This window comes from Barbatula barbatula (genome assembly GCF_947034865.1).
Source record: "Barbatula barbatula genome assembly, chromosome: 17".
Lineage (NCBI taxonomy): Eukaryota > Metazoa > Chordata > Actinopteri > Cypriniformes > Nemacheilidae > Barbatula > Barbatula barbatula.
The window spans coordinates 6,891,832-6,910,546 of record NC_136780.1 but is presented as its reverse complement, the minus strand read 5'-3'; the positions used below and the strand labels follow the sequence as shown (position 1 = coordinate 6,910,546).

At 39.7% G+C, this 18,715-nt stretch overlaps 2 protein-coding genes across 7 annotated transcripts; both read right to left on the bottom strand.

Moving 5' to 3' along the window:
* Window positions 1–60: 60 nt before the first annotated feature.
* Window positions 61–4,922, bottom strand: asb8 (ankyrin repeat and SOCS box containing 8). 3 transcript variants are annotated; one of them, XM_079479105.1, is made up of 4 exons: window positions 3,570–3,765; window positions 2,791–2,975; window positions 2,600–2,704; window positions 61–2,372 (listed from the first exon to the last, which is right to left on the bottom strand). In XM_079479105.1, exons 2-4 carry the CDS (start codon window positions 2,917–2,919, stop codon window positions 1,737–1,739), a joined length of 870 nt encoding a protein of 289 aa, XP_079335231.1. In that variant the 5' UTR covers window positions 2,920–2,975; window positions 3,570–3,765; the 3' UTR covers window positions 61–1,736. The 3 variants fall into 3 exon arrangements, with proteins under 3 accessions (XP_079335231.1, XP_079335233.1, XP_079335232.1); XM_079479107.1 differs by lacking the exon at window positions 3,570–3,765 and adding an exon at window positions 4,716–4,922 and having other exon boundaries at window positions 360–2,372; XM_079479106.1 differs by having other exon boundaries at window positions 360–2,372; window positions 3,664–3,777.
* Window positions 4,923–5,960: 1,038 nt separating this feature from the next.
* On the bottom strand, window positions 5,961–18,252 carry larp4aa (La ribonucleoprotein 4Aa). 4 transcript variants are annotated; one of them, XM_079479094.1, is made up of 17 exons: window positions 17,648–18,252; window positions 15,578–15,707; window positions 14,912–15,034; window positions 13,073–13,160; window positions 12,823–12,959; window positions 12,628–12,731; window positions 12,442–12,552; window positions 12,302–12,355; window positions 11,821–12,033; window positions 11,458–11,561; window positions 11,188–11,229; window positions 10,129–10,335; window positions 9,873–9,924; window positions 9,630–9,788; window positions 9,421–9,545; window positions 9,083–9,278; window positions 5,961–8,928 (listed from the first exon to the last, which is right to left on the bottom strand). In XM_079479094.1, the coding sequence occupies exons 1-17, from the start codon at window positions 17,759–17,761 to the stop codon at window positions 8,542–8,544; spliced, it is 2,346 nt and encodes a 781-aa protein (XP_079335220.1). In that variant the 5' UTR covers window positions 17,762–18,252; the 3' UTR covers window positions 5,961–8,541. The 4 variants fall into 4 exon arrangements, with proteins under 4 accessions (XP_079335220.1, XP_079335221.1, XP_079335222.1 ...); XM_079479095.1 differs by having other exon boundaries at window positions 9,083–9,275; XM_079479096.1 differs by lacking the exon at window positions 11,188–11,229 and having other exon boundaries at window positions 17,648–17,891.
* Window positions 18,253–18,715: the final 463 nt, after the last annotated feature.

Below are 18,715 nucleotides of genomic sequence, written 5' to 3'. Positions count from 1 at the left end.
ATGTTATGTATTTCATCTGTGTAAGGTTTGTACTACTAAGGCAATAAGATTCAGAAGGTTCATTTGAAACGGGTTTTATTCAGTCCCACTGTAGCTTCCTTCCTGACTGATTTACATTCACTTAAAGAGGACATCCGGTGCTTGGACAGGAGTTAAAATAAAGCATAGGGGGAAACACAAACTGTGCTTACTAAAGAAATAACCTGTAAATATAACTTAACAATAAATATAATCATTTCCTATTAGTCAATTTTCTATTCAGAAAACAAATTCGAACACGGATAGTGATTATAAAATCTAAATAACACCGTATGTTCCTTCTTGTAGCTCAGAGAAAGAAATTGGTAAATTATAGCATTAGTGTTTTAATGGGATGAGATTTGTTAGGTTTATGTACATACATCATTAGGATTTTCTTCTTTACTTTCTAAAAAGCATTTTTCTCCTTTGGTGACCAAATAGGTTATTAAAGATCCTATGGACAATATCATAATTCAGCATCTTTTAGTTTTTGTCGTGTAGTTTTCTTGCTCCCTCCACTGGCCAATTGTTGACATAACTCGTCAGGTTTCTTTTAATGACAAATGGTAAATTTGGTCCGTTAATGGTCACTTTAATAACGATAATGGTTAGTTTGGTTTGGGGAAATAATTACACCAAAACACTTTAACAATGCATGGAGGCTTTTACTTAGTCTGCATGCATAAAACTAGTTTAGATGTAAGCACTACATTTCATTTAAGCAATAGAAACAGGCCTGCAAAGAAAATCTTGTTGTGTGTTTTCACAAGTGTTGATCTCCATTTTAAGACATCCCATCTGCAAGAATTGATAAAGAACATGCTAACATGACAAACCTCAGGTCAAATACTTAGATGGGCTAAACCCATATCTCAATGCTGACACAAAAGATAGCTGTAAAATGCTATTTTTCTTCCATTTATTCCCATTTTTCTCTCAAACTTAGAAGCACAGCAACCATAAGCACCAAAATAAAAGATGCATAATACACTCCAACAAACTAAATCAGGTAGTAAAAAGTAGTATTCATGTGTACCCTTTATGACAAAATAGATTATGAAAGTGACTAGTAAACATCAATAGACATTGGTAATAATATAGACATTTAAAGTTGTTTTGTGCACCCACTACTTTATGTGTTTCCCAGTCTTTCAAGATGGATTTATTTTCGATAGTTGGGAAACTTCATAAAATGATTTAATATAATGATATAACACAAGTTATTTATTTGACTTAAAAGGGTAACAAATAACTATCTTTTAAAAATCAAATCGTAATGCATTCATAAAAATGTTTAATTAAAAATAAAATGTAATATAATATTATAACTTAAGTGCAATGTTAAGTGTTAAGTGTTCATATGATTTACTGGTCAATAATATTTCAAAATTATTTTCGTGTTTGCAATTTGAGGATTTCACATCGTTTTACCTACATGAGTTCAATAGATGTGTTAATGACATTTTGGTGGTTCTACTGTACTGTAACTTTCCTACTAAATCTGTATTATCTGCTTCAAAGCATATAATTATATCACAAACCTGAATTTGTTCAATGACATTACAGCAAAAACACAGGCAACTTCCTCACTTATTCACTCGATGTATATAGACACACACTTCAGATTGCAGTCAACAGATTACAATCACATGTTCACATACACAAAAACATCTACCTCCCATGTCAGTCTTCCCACTCCCCCACCTACCCTGCCCTCAGTCCCTGAGGAGCACATATTCTTTCACTGATTCTGGTAGGGGGAGCTGTTTCACCGCACTGGGGAGGTATTGCACTCCCAGGCTATTACGCACAGCACACCGTGCCAGGGCCCGTAACGAAGGCGGCTGAGCCACCAGGCTAGTGAGTCGAGCCAGTAACTGAGGATCTTTACTGAGCTCACGTGGTAAGGAGCCATCGGCCCTGCGGATCTCGAACCTCCCGGCTGCACGGCAAAGCAGCTCCAGGCACTCTTCCTCTTGCTCCGTTCCCAGACCACGAGCCAGCAACGCCACCAGCCGTGATATCGGCGTCTGGCCCTTTAAGTTGACGACATGAACTTGAGCTCCATACTCTAGCAACACACGCACGCTCTCCAGGTTGCCCTTCATGGCCGCCCAACTAAGAGGCGTGTCATTATTGTAATCACGAACGTTGGGGCAGGCGCAGCTCTCCAAAAGTGCCCGTACACACTCAGGGTTATCTTTGAAGGCAGCCCAGTGCAGTGGGGTATCCTTGTTACCATCTAGTGCATCAGGCTGGGCCCCGTATTCTAATAAGAGCTCCACACAACCTTCATCCTTCTCTGCTGCATAATGGAGCGCGGTGCGGTTATAACCATCCAAGGCATTTACCTTTGTGAGAAAGCAATGGATTTTACGCAATTAAAAAATAATGTGACATGTTTAACATGGACGCCAATTGAGGCCTAAGCATTATAATATTTGTTTTACTTGAAATCACAATTTATTGTATGGTTTTTGACTATGACCAATAGGCAACAATCTAAAAATAACCCAGATTACCATAGGAACAACCCAGATTACCCCAGCGTCAAAATTTGGTGTCTTGCATGTTGTACCTCTGCACCTTTCTCCAGCAAAAGCTCCACACAGTCAGCGTCAGCCACCATGCAGGCACAATGCAGGGGCTTCAATGTGCCATGCATCCTGTTCACATCCGCCCCCTTTGGAGTGAAAAATATGTTTTAAAAAAACAACTTTACAGTGTAAGAGATGAAACGACTGTTAAAGCTGTGGCAGCACAACTCACCCTACGTATGAGGTCTTCCACATTATCATGTGGAAAAGAACGAATAGCTGCTATTGTTCGAATGAGCCTTTCCGACAGCGAGTATTTGCTCTGAATACTCTGCATGATGTACCACATAGTAGAGCTCATGTGGAACTAAAGGACATTTCACCCGGAATGGGTGATGCCACACTGAGATGAGATGGCTGTGAAATCACAAACAAAATAAAAAAACACTCAAAATCTAATAATAGGCTGATTTTGTTTTCTATTACCATTGATGTAATTATTGCTGGTTTATTCAAATGGGGTGTGTGCTTACTCGTTTATGTTCCCATGACTTTAACCACTTTATTGTTTAGACAAGGCATCAGACATTTTACATACTCCTCGGTTTATATCTATATGTGTTAACCGTAAGAGCCAACGTACCAACATAATACTTATAAAGGTTATTTTACATGCAACATACTGATACGCTCAAATGTGCATTGAAAACGCACGCAGAACATGCATGCGTCATGTTAACGCACATAAACAACGTAAATACACCAGTAAGCACTGCTTGCTGTCATTGCTTCTTGCTGTCAACAAAAGGTCGCAAAATGACAGATCAGCTTTAACAAGCATATGAAACCCAAAATACAGCGGGTTTATAGGTAGCAAATGTATGGTTGTATTATAGACAGGGTTGTATTTTTGTTTATCGCTCGCTGTTCTCCTATGTTACCGGACGTAACGTTAAATTAGCCGCTTGAAGCTAGTTTCAACAAACAGAACGTGAAATAACATTTTCTTACCTCCGGATTTTTTTAACTCAATGGCACGAGAATAAAACAAAAGCAAATATGTGAATCTTTGCGGATCATAAACGAATTGGTTTTAAAACAGTACCTCCACAAAGCGAAAAAAGCTGCTGCCTGCTAAAGCGCGAGTGCCTGCTCAACACAAACAGGGTGACGTCATTAGAGGAAGTGATCTATGACAAACGAGGACATGTTTGCGGGTTAAAATCACCTTTATCGGTCTGTTTTCATCGACGAAACATGTGTGTCGTGTGGCTCGGCCTGAAATAATGCTATTATTAGTATCCGCTTCTGTATTTGTGAAAGACCATTCTTTCACACTCCATACCGTCAACGCCAAATATAGACATGGTGAGCCTACTTCTGAGGGCACCTGAGTGAATGTCACTGTTCTGCCCTTTTATTATACATTTTCATAAAAGCAACACATTATATTCTGTGAAGTGAGTTCACACTAATTGAACAGTGAAATTTGACCATCTAGTAATAGTTCATACATAACAGTAAGTAAAGTAATGAGTAAATAACTATACAATAATATTACGTTGGTTGGACTATTACTTTTGTGTTGTTATTATGCGCATATTTGGTCCGGGACCTCTGGCTCGCCATGACGTAGAATTAATGTTACGTAACAAACGTTTAATTCAGAGTTGATCTTCCAACGTTGTATCATTATTCATGCATCAACACTTTTTCAACAGTTAATTTATCAGCATTGTTTGGATGTTGGAACAACGTTATTTTTCTACTGATATATTTCAACAAAATGTTTAAAAGTCATGGTTGTAAAAATAATGTTGATTTGACGTACAACTCAAATTTTATTTATATTTCTATGTTGAATAGTGAGTTAACAACACCATTTCAACCATTTGGTGTTCAACGTTGTTTTGACGTTGAATTAATGTTTTTTCATAAACTGACATTATTTCAACCACATTTAAACGTTTAAGGTCAGTCGAATGCCAGCTGGGAACCTTCACCAACAATAGATCGTTAAAAACATCATAATCAGATCAACGGCAAACAACGTTTACCCGCAGCCCATCGAGAGCAAGATGAGTTTAGAAGAACGAGCGTCATGCTTTTATTAAAAGTTACGGCTCTCTGTGGCCTTGTAAAAGTTTTAAAACACACCATGAAGCAAAGTATCCGGTGAGCAGATGGAAGCAAACGGCGACGCGTCAGTATGGTTGCGATGTGACTCCTCATATCCCTGCGAGCAGTCTTTCTCGCATATGAAGTCCATACATACATCCGACAAGGTTGACGACAGAGGAGTTAAAATTTTGACCACGTACGACCCGGACTACACGTTCACTTTCATTAGGTTTTGCGCAAACCGGTCAGCGTATGACATCAAAGTGCCGCAAGAGCAGAGCTCCTTGTACTCTCGAAACGTTCTCGCGATACTGATATCAGACGTTCGCCGATCGGTCCGCAGCATTTCAAGTCGTCGAACATAACTAATGCAAACACATTAGGTTTTTGTGAGTATCAGTACGAGTATAGGAACGTGCACGTTTTAAATTATTATATGTTAGATATAATGATGTTTAATTGAATGAGGCCTAATGTAAACCTGCAAGTTCTTTATTTGTGATGGAAATCGTTTTCTCTGTTTTAGATTGGTCTCTGGACTCCTGTCTTATGGAAGGAAAATAACAATTTATCCCCACAGGGAAAATAAGGGAGACTGTGGACAAAATTCAAGTTATTAGTATTGAAGTCATGGAAAAATGAATAACCGAAACAGGATAAATGGCTCTTTGGATAAAAAAGGATTCCGACCCCTGGGATTGACCTAATAAGTGCATGTTGGCACCGTTTGTATACTTTACCCACCTCCGAGGATAATGGGGGTCTGGAGTGGAGTATTATGGGGTACCCTGCACTGATGTAAAATTGTACTTTTAAAGGGATGAAAATTCTGTAATTTACTCAACTTCAATTTCTTTGTTCTGATGAACACAGAGAAAGAAATTTGGAAGAAGATCTTTTTGTTCGGTTTGTAACAGATCTTACAAACAGTTAATTATGACAGGATTAGATATCCCTTTAAATGGCCTTTGGTTACCAAATACATCTCTAACTCTGAGGCTCTCGTAGAGAGTAATCATATACTGAGATTTTACAGAAAATATGACCAAGAACATGATCTGAAAATGTTAACTTTCAAATTCAGCCTCTCTTTAATTTCCTACATTTGCATTAACTGAATTTAAAAAGATCTGATAAAAGCCCTTCTTTATAGAGAAATTAAGACTGTAAATGCAATGTCTATTTACACAAAAACATGAATCTCTTACCAATCAGTTTGAAAACCAAAACAGTGCAGTTTGACAACACAACAATTAATGCAGCAAATGAACCAGCCAAAACTATAAGGCCAAAACAAAATAATTTATTTTCTTTTTGTGACATTTTTACAGACAGCTAGAATTTAGTGTCTCATACACCTCAATCCATTGTTATATAATAATTCCCTTTGCCACACCAACCTCTAAATCAATTAACAGTAATAACCCAAACATAAAATTTTCTGCAGATTTTTGCAAGGCTGTCAACATCAATATCATTACCTTATGCTCCTAGTATAATTTCACATTACATAACAATAAGTTTTTTTTAACAAGTTAGTGCATTTCATTATGCTAAACCACTAGCTGCTCATATTCATTCATGAAAACAAACAAAAAGCCCCAGTGATTTGTTATTTACCGCATTACTAAGCTTTTAGTAAATGCATCAAGTATTTTCTCGGCTGAAATCTAAAAAAAAAAGTTAAATTGTGATTTCCCCCCAACGTCTTATTGTACATAGTCATGATAACAATTACAAGGACACAGATCATGTAGGGGATGGACAGTAGAATTAAAATAAATTAAAATAACAATTTTAAAAGCAATACTTACAAAGAATTTATCAGCAATACTGTATCCTCCTGATTAAACGTTCAAATAACAGCACCAATTCATCACTGCACTTTCTTTTGTAGTGAACCTGTCCCTGCTTCTTTCATTCCTTCAGATAATGGTTTTGGCATAGCTCTGTCATCATCAGGTACCATATATCAACGGAACTGTCAATTTCTTATTTGTCAAACCCATGCCATCCTATCAGAATCAATACACTGGCTTCCGCAAAGCAATAAAGACACTTGCGTTACCATGGCAGACCTATAAGAAACCTTGTTCAAATCATTACAAGAGGATTTCCCCCCAGATTTATCCAACGGTCAAAACACTCTTTAGGGAAGAAACGTAATAGTTAAATAAGAAAATTGTATTACAATTCATGGAGGACACATTCGGGGGACACTGAGCACATAACATTCAATTCTCCTACAAACCTCATCACCTTATAACTACAAAATGGCATGAAATGACTGTGCCTGGTATGTACATTATTAAAGCGTTGCCAAATTGGAAGTTCATATCAAAGTGTGACGCTGCTGTAACTAAGGTGAATGGAAAGTGAAATTTGTCATCCTGAGCCAGAGAATACACTAAGCATGATCAAAATATGAATCACCTTTAAAAATAACACGGACCACTAATGCAGATTCTTATTTCTAAATGACAAAAGGCCCAACAAAACAGATGCGCTGAATAAGCCCCAATTTAGAAACAAATACAGCAAGTTCTGATATAACAGTGGTAACCATATTTTGTCATTCCAACAGTTTCAGGGTCATCAATAACAAATAGACCTCAACCCAAGCTTTAGCCTTCCTTGACCCAATCTATCCATTGCTTAAACTGACCAATTATAAAGAAAACTTGTCTAAAGAAACACAAGCCTTGCATCAGCCCAAACCACCACCATTCTGTAAACGGCCTGATTCTCAGGATATCTGAGCATGCTCAGAAGCAGTTGAGCGAGGACAAAATACAAAAAAATAAACAGACATATCGGAGATGACAAAGAATCTGAGTGCCTATGTACCTGACTGTTAAAATGTATCATTCACAGGCTGTTGGTTACTCTAACTATTCAAAAATAAATCACCCATCAGCAAATCAGTGCCATGTAAGGATCATACCTGGCACGTTTTAACTTTATGAAGTGACAGCAGGCTTTATATTAGAACCATTAAAATGGTTCCTAAGCTGATATTTATCCTGTGTGTAATGCTCTTTTTTTCATGAGAGCGCTCCGACAGTATACAGAATTACCACGAGCTACAGTGTCACGCAAACTATGCAAAACTCCAAACCTCCAGGTCAACCCTTAAAGCTACTAGCAAAACTATCCACGTAGCACGCATCACATTCTATTTGGGATCTATTTCCCAAAACTAAATCAACTCTACAGCAAACCACATTCTTCTAAACAAGGATTCATTTCAACGTCAAACCACCCCAAGGTCATATCCCCAACGTCCTGCAATAGCAACCGAAGCAACAAAAAAAAAGCGATTTTTCACAAAAATATGAATCATTGCATGTCAAGTGATATCTTTGTATAGGTATATGACATATATTTTATGCATGTTCCATTTCTTAGTGCATATGCTCTTTGCAGACAACCAATCAATCTCATCAACGGGGTCATCAGACCACCTACTTTTTTACCTCCCCCCAAAGGAGCTGAGACACCATCCTCCTCTCAAGAAAAAAAAGTGGATTTACATTCTGAAGGGACATTGTCAAGTTAGAAGCGCAAAATGTTTATTTTCCTATTTGATGGCGTCTTTCAGCAAGCATGTACTGCTTCCGATTTCTGATGCCCTTTGCCTGGACACCCCAGTCTGTGCATTGTCACTTCATGAGACTTTTCCTCTGGAAGTGCTCCAGGCAGGAGAGGTGAATACCATTTAAAATTTTGATTTATATATATATATATCATACTTCATATCTCTCTCTCTCTCTCTCTCTCTCTCTCTCTATATATATATTTACATATATATTTTATATGTGTGTGTAAATATTCATACATTAAGGATTTCGTTTCATAGTCTTTACTTTGGCGATATGGGTGGGATGTTCTGCTCTTTTCCAGTGTGTCTGGAACCTCCCTGTGGGGAACTGCGATGGCCGAATGGAGGGCGTCTCTGCTGGTCTCGTAGCTTGAATCCCCCCGTGCTGGCTCTGGGAGGTCCGTTGCTGCGAGAAAAGCCCTGGGAGTCACGGGCCGGCCGGCCCTCCTTGACCTTGCAGTTGACCCCTGTTTCCTGAGGCCGTTCCTGTTTAGTTGCAGGGCTGGAGGGCTGCTCCTCCACCTTGTTGACACGCAGCTCCCTTAGAGGATGAGCGGTTGCATTGTTGGGGCTGGTAGTGGCTGCTGGAGATGGGGGATCCTTAGGTGGTCGCTGACATACTTCAGCGTAGCTGAGCTTGCGAGGTTCCTGATGAAAAACAGGAAAGTTAGAAAATTGTTCATGGGTTAATGCGCATGCAATGCACTCTAAGAGCTGTCAAGTAGAGTAGAGTAAAGAAGGTCAAATATCATCTTAACTTGGCTTGTCTAAATATAAAAGTCTGCGAGGAGCTATAACTTACCAGTGCTGGGGTACTAGAGGGGGCAGTGTTAGACTGGGGGACAGAAGGAGTGGCTGAGTTCGGCTGAATCTTTGGGCCAGGTGCAGTTTGGGAGGGGGTGGGTGTCACCGTTGTGACGGGAGCAGGAGGCACAGGCACATCTTTATTGACAGAAGGATCCGTCTTCTCCAGTTTCTTTTCCAGGTGGTTCGAGCTACTGCGTACAGTTAACAGAGATCAAGCCAAACACAATTAGAAAACAATAACCCCTGTGAAGGGCGAGCTGCAAATTCCCTTTCCTGCTAGTTGATTTTGAATGACACCATTTGGTAAACCTGCAGAATGTAACAAAAGCTTACTTGGAGGGCACAGGGTCAGGGACGGGTGCAATCATCTTGACCACAGGCTGGGTGGACCTAGAGACAGTCTCCTCTGTGGCTGGGCCTGTGGGACTCACAGTGGACTCTTTGTTTGAATCCTGTTGCTAAAAAAATAAGGAAAAAGCAATGAACTAATAAAAATGTCATGGAAAAGGCTATCAACATGTTTCTATAAGCTCCAAACTAACCTTGTCCCTATTCAGGCCTCGTACAACATCAGAGAGGCGGTTCTCCAATACAGGCTCACCCTGCGGGCTGGCAGAGCAGCCTGGCAGTGGAGGGAAGTTTGAGGCAGCTAGGTCAAACTTGGGGGGGGAGGGCTTTACTTGAGACAGAGGAACTGTTCTCTGAAGAAATAAAAAATAAAACATTAAAAAAGCACAACTAGAAAGCAACATTATGTAAACTGAAAAACTAAATTAATGCATTACTGTTGTTCGATCATCCTCTCGCCGCCTTCGAGTGCCTCTGTATGTTGTTCTCCTGAAACGCATGTTTAATTATTCAGAAGATACACCAAAAATGTGCCATATGAACGAATCAATAGGAAGTGTATATTGTTGTAATAGATCTTTCTATCGTAGTTTAATTTGCAGAGTTAACTATGAGCGAGCCATTAGCAGGCTGAGTCTACAAAAAAGTAAATAATACATCTGTTTTTTCTCATAAAAAAAAACACTGACAAACCTGCCACGTCCCAAGGTACCGTCGTCCATTGGCTCGTTGGAAGAGAGTTGTGGGAAAGAGGAGTTAAGCTCAGTGGATTGTAGCACTGGCCCACTGCTGTTTGAAAGCTGTGGACTGTGCAGGCCAGACAGTCCGTCCATAAGAGCCACAGGGGACACGGTGGAAGACAGTCCATCATTAGCCCTCGTCTGAGGCTTTACGTGGTTCCTTCACAAATCAAAGTAGTATGGGTGAGATCAGCTTGTCTGCAAAAGTGTCTCCCGTCAAAGATTTTTGTTTAACAAGGACTGTGTGGATAGATCTTTCAGGCAGCATGCAATGAACCACCAGAAATGAACAGAGAAACAGGCAAATTCTAGCTTTTAAAATCACTTCACCTTCTCTCGGAAGTGAGCTGACACGGGTATCACAACATATTTCCTGAAATTTATTTTCGTTAATTTTATGGCTGTTAATTGTTAAACTATTCTTTGGAAGAACACCCATTTATTAAGTTTAATTGTTGGGTTCTGTTTTTTTTGTGGTTGACTCACAGTGGATAAGTTATGACATTATCCATTACAGAACGTTCAACAACGGTTTGTTTCACTCGCACTTCTTTTTTACAACAATAGAATGCTCCGTCCTATTGTCCTCCTATCACGTGTCAAAGTTTGGGAACCAATTTCCTGAAGCATTTCTTTTGAACTTTTCGTTTCTCAATTGTTAAGACACCTAAAAAAACAGTACTTAAGTTTCATCAGATGAAATAAAACATGGAGACCACTTAAATGAAACGTAAGGGTAATGATTTAAATTTCAAATATGTTTCTTAAACAAAGTTTTTTAGTTTACTATGAAAATAAGTGAAATAGGAGGCAAAACATCCCCAACAATAACATAATATAATACTCGATTATTGATCACCATATTAGTTTATTATTTTCCTTGGCCCATACACCTTTTAGTTAGTCAACCAGAACACCGGACACCAAAGCTAATAAATTCAATGTCTGGGGAGGGCTGTAAGAATGGATTGATGATAGAGTTGGTATGATTTTTAAGTTTTTAGAGATGTACCTGAAGGCATTTATTACATTCTTTCTTGAATAGAGTGGAACACTGTGGGAACAGTAAGAAAAACATTTCCAAGTGATCTACTGTGACCTAGATTCTCACACTAACTTTAACTTTGTACTTGAATGCAAGTTATAAACTTACTACAACATAGAAACATGGGTATAACCTTTACATCGGCAAGATAAAAGCAATATGGTTAAATTTATGCTAAAATAAACAACAGAGTAAGACCAAACAGACAGCAAAACGGAAGCCCCCAGCTTGACCTACCGGTTCCTGCTAAAGGGACGGCTAAGATTGAGAGAATTTGAGCCAGTTTTGTAGTGTCCAGGTGAGCCAAAGCCATTGACGAAACCACTGTTGGGAAAAGGTGCCTGTGGAATCAAAGCATCTTAAGTTTACCTCTTATAAAATCCCAAGCATAACCAAAGGTACTCTTATTTTGAAATGCTGCAATGCGCCTCTCCGGATATGGTCAAGTCTATGTGATTGATCTTCTGTTCGATTCTCTGCATTCTTAATAATTAGCAAATTCCCTCTGGATAAGAACACTTGCTCATTGAATGAATGTCAATATTTAAGGCCATTTATTGCATACCAATTATTGACACTTTTTAACCTTACGAGACTCACCAGAGGAGTCTCAAAGTACGGAGTAGGAGATGGCGTCCAGGTAGGAGGTACGATGCCATACAGTGGGTACTGCTGCTGGGGGCTGTAAACAGGTTGCATAAAGACAGGAGAGCTGTATTGGGACTGTGTGGGAGATTGCTGAGGGTACACACTGCAGTCCAGGCTGCGGTAACCATGCTTAGCAAAGAATGTGTTGATGGCTTTTATTCTGGCCTGAAGATAAAGAAAACCAAAATGTAAATGGTGTGGCAACAAAACGTCTGATGCACAAATTGAAAAAGTACTTTAAGGTGCACTCAGTCAAGTTAGTTTTATTAAAACTCACAAAATCATATGCAAACTTCATGTGCTGATGTTGGAATCTCATAAACACCTAAATAATATGTTTTCTGAGTTACTTTTATATTTAAATGACATCTTGCAGTCCAAATTAAACACTGAGTGCACCTTTAATTCTAAACATCGTCATAAAACAACGCACCATGATTGGTTTTCCCTGAAATATCTTTACTTCTTCCCTTAAATATCTGTATGCCTGTAAGGAAAAAACACAACATCAGATAAAATTCCATGGTATTCGTTTTATCTGTCAATAAAGTGATTTAAAACAGATGTTCCTACCTGCTGAGCATCCATGTCAGATTGGAATGTAATGTACCAGTTGTTGTTATGTGCAAATTCCACACTTATTACTTTAGGACAGTTGTCATTCTTAAACAAGGCTTCCACTTCCTGTTAAAAAAACATACATGTAACAGATTCCCACAAAACTGCAGGCGTAGAAAGCCTCTTGACATTATGTGTTACCTCAACAGGTGTTGTTTCCGGGACTTCTCGCAGGATGATTATGCAACGCTTGTGATTTGGCCGCACTTTTTCACCCTTCTCGTCAACTTGGACCATAGGTGATGCTGTAGAAAGGATTCAAAAGCAAACAGTGACATTAAAGAAATGCCACAATGACAAAGAATACAAGAACAAAATCGTAAATTACATGCTTACATCGCAGTACATCCAAGATGAGGTCCATGTCAGTTGTGAGGACTTTGATTCCTTCCATGCTGGCAATAGTCCAAATGGGGACAAACTGGTCGCTGTCCATTTGAGATATTAGGTAAAGATCCTTAGACAAGTTCTCCCTGTGGAATGTAAGAAGCACCAGAAATGCAGTTAATGGGTTGAGAGTGGCTGTATAGTGCCGGTTACTTACATTAAAATGAAAGCTTGAACTACATTACAAGACTGCACTTACCTGGAGAAACAAAACTCCAGTTCTTTTTTGAGAGACTCTCGTAAAGACTCCTCAGAGAGAGGCTGTTCCTCGGGGAGTTTGGACTCAACTATGTAACAATGCAATAACATTACAATGTAAGCGCATTTCAAGACAATCCCAATTAGAGCTGCAACTAACGATTATTTTAATAATCGATTAATCTGTCGATTATTTGTTCGATTAATCGATGAATCGGATACAAATTTTTAAAAGCATTCATTTTCAACCCTTTATTGAAAAATAGAACTGACATTGCAAAACATATTTCAAAAGCTTTATTATTACTTATTATATTATTATTACAGCTTGCTGTGGTTTACATGATGCATTTCCCATCAAGAAGCCTCTCATGGTTTGCTGTTTTTTTCGGGTCTCTCTGATGGTCTTTCCTCTACCTCCGCTCTGCTTTTTTAATTTATTTTTTCTCCGCTATGCTGCGCGGCGCGATCAACTTTTTTTAGTCCTGTGACACACTAGATGCGTGGCGTGAGCGTCTCAGAAGCCTGGCTTGACCGTTTTTAAATCGGCTCCCATGTTAACAGGTTAGAGCTTGCACACTGCCTGCGTGAGACGAGCCGCACGGAAAACGCGTGCATGCTAGGAATTGAATCGACGCCTATTTTTCACGAGACACGCAAGCGTGTTGGAAGCGTTTCCAGGCAAAATAGAATAGGAAAAGATGTTTATATGTAATTTTGTACACGAATACATATTAATGAATGCCATTTTGATGTTTGAAAGCTAATCATCATTTATTTGAACGTATTTTCAAATTGAATTTCATTAAACCAACATCTACACGTTACGGGGTTTACATGTCCACTGTAGAAAACATCAGGACTTAAATCATGTTTATAATGCATTTTTGGATAAACAAAAAGTGAATATTGAAATAAATTATACATTAATATTCCTATTAAGTATGAGATATTATTACTAAAATGTTGCAAATGAATACTCCAATTAACTACCTTTTTCCATAAAATCTTCCTCCAAGAAAATGCTTAGGCTATATCCAATGAAAAGATACATTGCATTGAATGGGAATATTAATTTATGTCCATCTTAAACACATATTGCATAAAGTAAACTCGTGCATCAATTGATTACGTTACATCTTTAATAACATATCTGAGAATCATCTTAATACGAATTGTGGTTCGTATTAAACCCCAAAATGTATTGGTGACTGAATTATTTTTGTTTTTTATGCTCTTAACAATGTGATTAAAAATGGAAAAAAATATGACACACTACAATAACAACGTAGTCTAGTGTGTCATCTGAGTGACGGTCCAACATCAGGTAATAAAGCTACAAAACATTTGGAAATGTTATTTAAATAAACAGACAGCCTACTTACTCATTTTTCGGATTTTGGAAGGTGTAGGTTATGTGAAAAAAGTTTAAACATGTCGTGAATAAAAGACCCTTGTCTGTCGGCGGCCTCCCTCTATGTCACCATAGCAGCAGCAGCGCGCCAGCGCCGCGTCAGGCACGGTGCTGGTGTGCAAATATACAGAAAACACGACGCAGCCGCCACAGAGCTGACACGCAACAGAAACGCCACGCTCACGCCACTCAAACATGTGGCGCGCGTTATAGTCGCGCGATACAACGAATCGATAATGAAATTCGTTGCCAACATTTTTAATAATCGATTTTTATCGATTTTATCGATTCGTTGTTGCAGCCCTAATCCCAATACATGCTTGTTAACTAAAACCCCTGGAAAGAACAAGTGTATAAATTCTTATACATAGCCTCTGAATGTATACGATCATAATAGGAATGCAGGTGATATTTTTGGATACATACCACTGGTTGCTGTAGTCTGCTCACAAACCGGGAAGCTTTGGTCAGGTGGGTCCATACCGTTCACTACAGTGCTAGAAGTGCTGTTGTCCTCTGAGGTGGAAAAACCTGCCGTGTATTGTTTACCTTCAGAAGTATTCAAGTGAACATTGAGAAAAAAAAAAAAAAACACTTAAATCATAGAACATACTCCCCTCTATTATGATAATTAAACAAGTTAAGCTATGTAACAACCTGCGGGTCGTTCAAGTTAGGCTACTATTTAAAGACAATAAACACTATTTTTTTCATAAAACATAAAGTAGACAATAATAAAATCAAGGTGTACGCTTCAGTCTCCAGGCTAATGACATCTATATTTTAATAATTCACAGAAAATGTATCTCTACATGGCGAAATATAGATTTTGTTATAGAGATAAAGATTAGTATTGGTGTTATTTTGTACAAAATTACCATCGTACTAAAAAATCATAACACTAGAAAATGCTGGGTTGTTTCAACTCATGATCGGGTCAACTATGAACAAACTAGGGTAATGTAACCCAACAGTTGGGTTTGTCCACATTTAACCCAACCACAGGATGACAATTTTTATTTATATTTTGTATTCAGTGCAGTCATTGAGCATAATAACGAAGTAAAAAAAAGAGGTAGGCATTTCTATTACCTTCAGCCATGTTGTTCTGGGACCAGGGGGTGGCCACCTCAGTGTCATCCACAGGAGCCTCAGTTTGTGTAGCAGGGATCTCCTGCCACACCTTGGCATTGGGGTTTAGACCAGCTCCTTTAGCAGTGACCTGCACAAGAATTCATGAACATGTAATCCACAGCAGACGTTTAATAATGTCGGCCCATCTTGACGTCTCTCATTGAAGAGCCAAAGTCCTGTGGTTGCCATGACCTCAGGGTTTGTTTACTTGCCATGACTTCTGAGTGACAGCGATTTTACAGAGCAGACCACTTATCAGGCGTTTCCTTGACACCACGTCACCTCACCTCAAAAACAACCTAAAATCTTAAGTGTTACCTAGTGAGGATTGTTTAACCCGACGGCACTTCAGTCAATAACGATTTTTAAAGTATCCTTAACATACCACGACACAAATAATGATACTATGTCAACAGATGCACTCCATTCATAAATAAAAATACAGGTTATGCGCCATGGACTACGTCTCAAAATAAAAGCAAGGGATGCGACAGTTCCCCACTCACCTCATGACATAACAGCATTTCCTTCCGCCTATTTAAACTGAAGTGATGTTAAGTTGTTAAAGCTGATATCTCTGTTACGCCGCTTCAGGCTAGACCGGAACAAACTGTAGCTTTTGCTTAAGTAAAAAACTTCTTTCAAAACATACAAAAGCAAAGCTAGGCTAGCAGAAGCACATGGGCTCGTGTCTTCCGCACAGGAACCGCCAAAGCTACGTTTTGCGTCACTGTTGGTCGCGCGGCACGCCAGTCAGGTTCGCAGAGCGTGGTGTCTCCGCGGGCACATAGACGGGCAGACACAGAAATATCTCCTTTTCTTTTAATAGCAGACGTCTCTGAATATTGTCTTTCCAATGGTTTTGTCTAATTTTCCAAACTACTAAAACCTTCTTTGCTATTAACACACAATGTAATTATTTGACTGTATTAAATGCATCCCGAACACAAGTTTAAATAGAACCTCAAAGCAACAGCTCTCTGTTGGTTTACATATGTACAAATACAACGGTTTGCTAAACAACCCCCCGGTCCTTTCACATGCCCACGGGGGCGCCATTGGGAACAACCACCTGCCACAAAACACTCATTCTTCATACAAACGCTTTCAAAAACAGCTGTTGAGCTCAGGGTGACTCGAACACAAACACTAAGAGTGTTGTGTTGTGTTGTGTTATGATACCTGGCCAAAATGTTGCACGTTTCGAGTATTTCTGGACGATTTCAATCAGAAAGAGATTATATAGGCCGAAAACCGACACGGTCTCCCAACCCAGAAGAGCAGAAATGTTTCATCAATGCATTTTACAACCAACACAGACTGAAACTATTTCGATTGTTATAATACAACTCAAATCAAGACCAGATTTTCGACGTCGACGAGAGTCCGCCTGTGCTGGTTGGTTTTAACTGGTTCAGAGCACGTCTCATGTGTGTCATATGACTGCGTGAATAAGCTTATGAAACGAGGCCGCTGAATTTTTCTTTTGTGGAATGCTTATGAATTACACCAGGGTTGCTATCGCATGGATTAGACTAAAATCGTTTTCCCTAAACCAATCAGGCAATTCGTTTGTAAGGTTGAACGAGCTGCTCATATCCGTGTTTTTTACTAGCATACGGGCTAATACCTTAGCCGGCTAAACTCCTGTCATGCTTGACAGCCTAATCAGCAAGTATGTACGTGATAAAGCGAGAAGGGGAGAGAGCAGCGGTCTTAAAACCACAAACATGATGCCTCTTACTAAGTTGAGCCGCAGATTCGAGATGGCTTTTGTATATAGGCCAGCTAAGAGATTAATGAATCGTCCTGTCAATTCCCGACAGGCAGAATCTTCAACGCCACGGTCAGCTTGTAATTTAGGTGATGTCAAAGCTTGCAGCTCCGCCGTGTAAACCGACCGATGGCCTTATATAGCGAGCGATCATACTAAGACCCTATTTTTAAGAAGGGCAACGACCAAAGACTAATCATCCTGTTGGGGAGGGGGGCGTGAGGGCGCTAACGAACCAAGAGGCCTGGACTTACCATGACGCCTGAGTCTCCCCCGGTCCCGGGTGTGATCTCGTCCTCCCCACGGGTTTTGGGTCCCGGCTCAGCCTCCTCCTGCAGCTGCGGCTCTCCGCCCTGGTCTGAACTCATCGGCTGCTCCTGGCTCCGTCCTTCTCTCCCTGCCCCACACGAGTCAGCCTTTTAGCTGATCGAGTAGTTCGATAATACAACAGGTCAGGATATGCACAGTGGCCTCGAGTGTCTAAGCGGTCCGGTTGAAAACCTGTTAACCTACCAGGCGTAAGGTAACGTCAGCTCAGAGTTCGAGATTGCTGGCTAGCCACAGAATGGGCTAGTTCTCCTGCTAGCAAGCTGGCTAGCTACCAATGCATCGACAATTACGGCGCAAGCTCCAACGTTTGCGAGCCGACGGACGAAAATGTCAGCGCAGGCGCGGAAAATAGCGATTTCGCTCCTGAGATATCTTCCTCGCGTTTTACACAAGCAGTTATGTCATAATGTGCATTCCTAAACGGGCGACCGACGCGGACACAGGGGACACGCACCTTACCAATGAGTAGGCAGACATTAACACAGACCGCCACCGTCCCACACTCCTCAGCGACCTCTTGTTACCCTCTGAAGTTGATCTGCTCAACTTCCGGCTACTGCAATGGCTGACACGCGACTGCATGTCAAAATAAAGTTTTTTTTCCGATAAATGTTTTCGTCATGGATTGTAAATGTATTTATTTATTTTCGTCTATCTTGATGTTTCACAGTTACGAAGACGGTTTCTAAATGCAAAAAGCCTCACAACGGTAGAATATATGAAACGGCAAAGGGTTGTTTAAAGGTTTATAAAAGCTTCCCAGTTAAACACTGCATATATACCAAGACAAACTGGAGGGTAAATGCAACTGTAAATTGACTAAGATGAATATACGGATAGATTTATTCACATTAAGTCGAGGATGAATCATTCAAGACTGACATCTGGTGGTGAACATTGTCCTTTGAATGGAGAAAAAGGTTTTTGTCAGTAATTTAGGTCAATACACAATCTGTGTGTAATAATCTTTGTGTTTAATTTCCTGTGCAAGT

Bases quoted from the DNA above. Each gene is read 5' to 3' on its own strand.
- asb8 (XM_079479107.1), bottom strand. From the start codon at position 2,919: ATGAGCTCTACTATGTGGTACATCATGCAGAGTATTCAGAGCAAATAC. The intron at 2,705-2,790 runs GTGAGTTGTGCT...TTCACTCCAAAG, and splicing joins TGGAAGACCTCATACGTAGG to GGGGCGGATGTGAACAGGAT. The intron at 2,373-2,599 runs GTACAACATGCA...TTTCTCACAAAG, and splicing joins TGCTGGAGAAAGGTGCAGAG to GTAAATGCCTTGGATGGTTA.
- larp4aa (XM_079479094.1), bottom strand. From the start codon at position 17,761: ATGAGTTCAGACCAGGGCGGAGAGCCGCAGCTGCAGGAGGAGGCTGAG. The intron at 15,035-15,577 runs GTAATAGAAATG...ATACTTCTGAAG, and splicing joins CCAGAACAACATGGCTGAAG to GTAAACAATACACGGCAGGT. The intron at 11,230-11,457 runs GTAGGTCAAGCT...CTGTTCCCACAG, and splicing joins CGTCCCTTTAGCAGGAACCG to TGTTCCACTCTATTCAAGAA.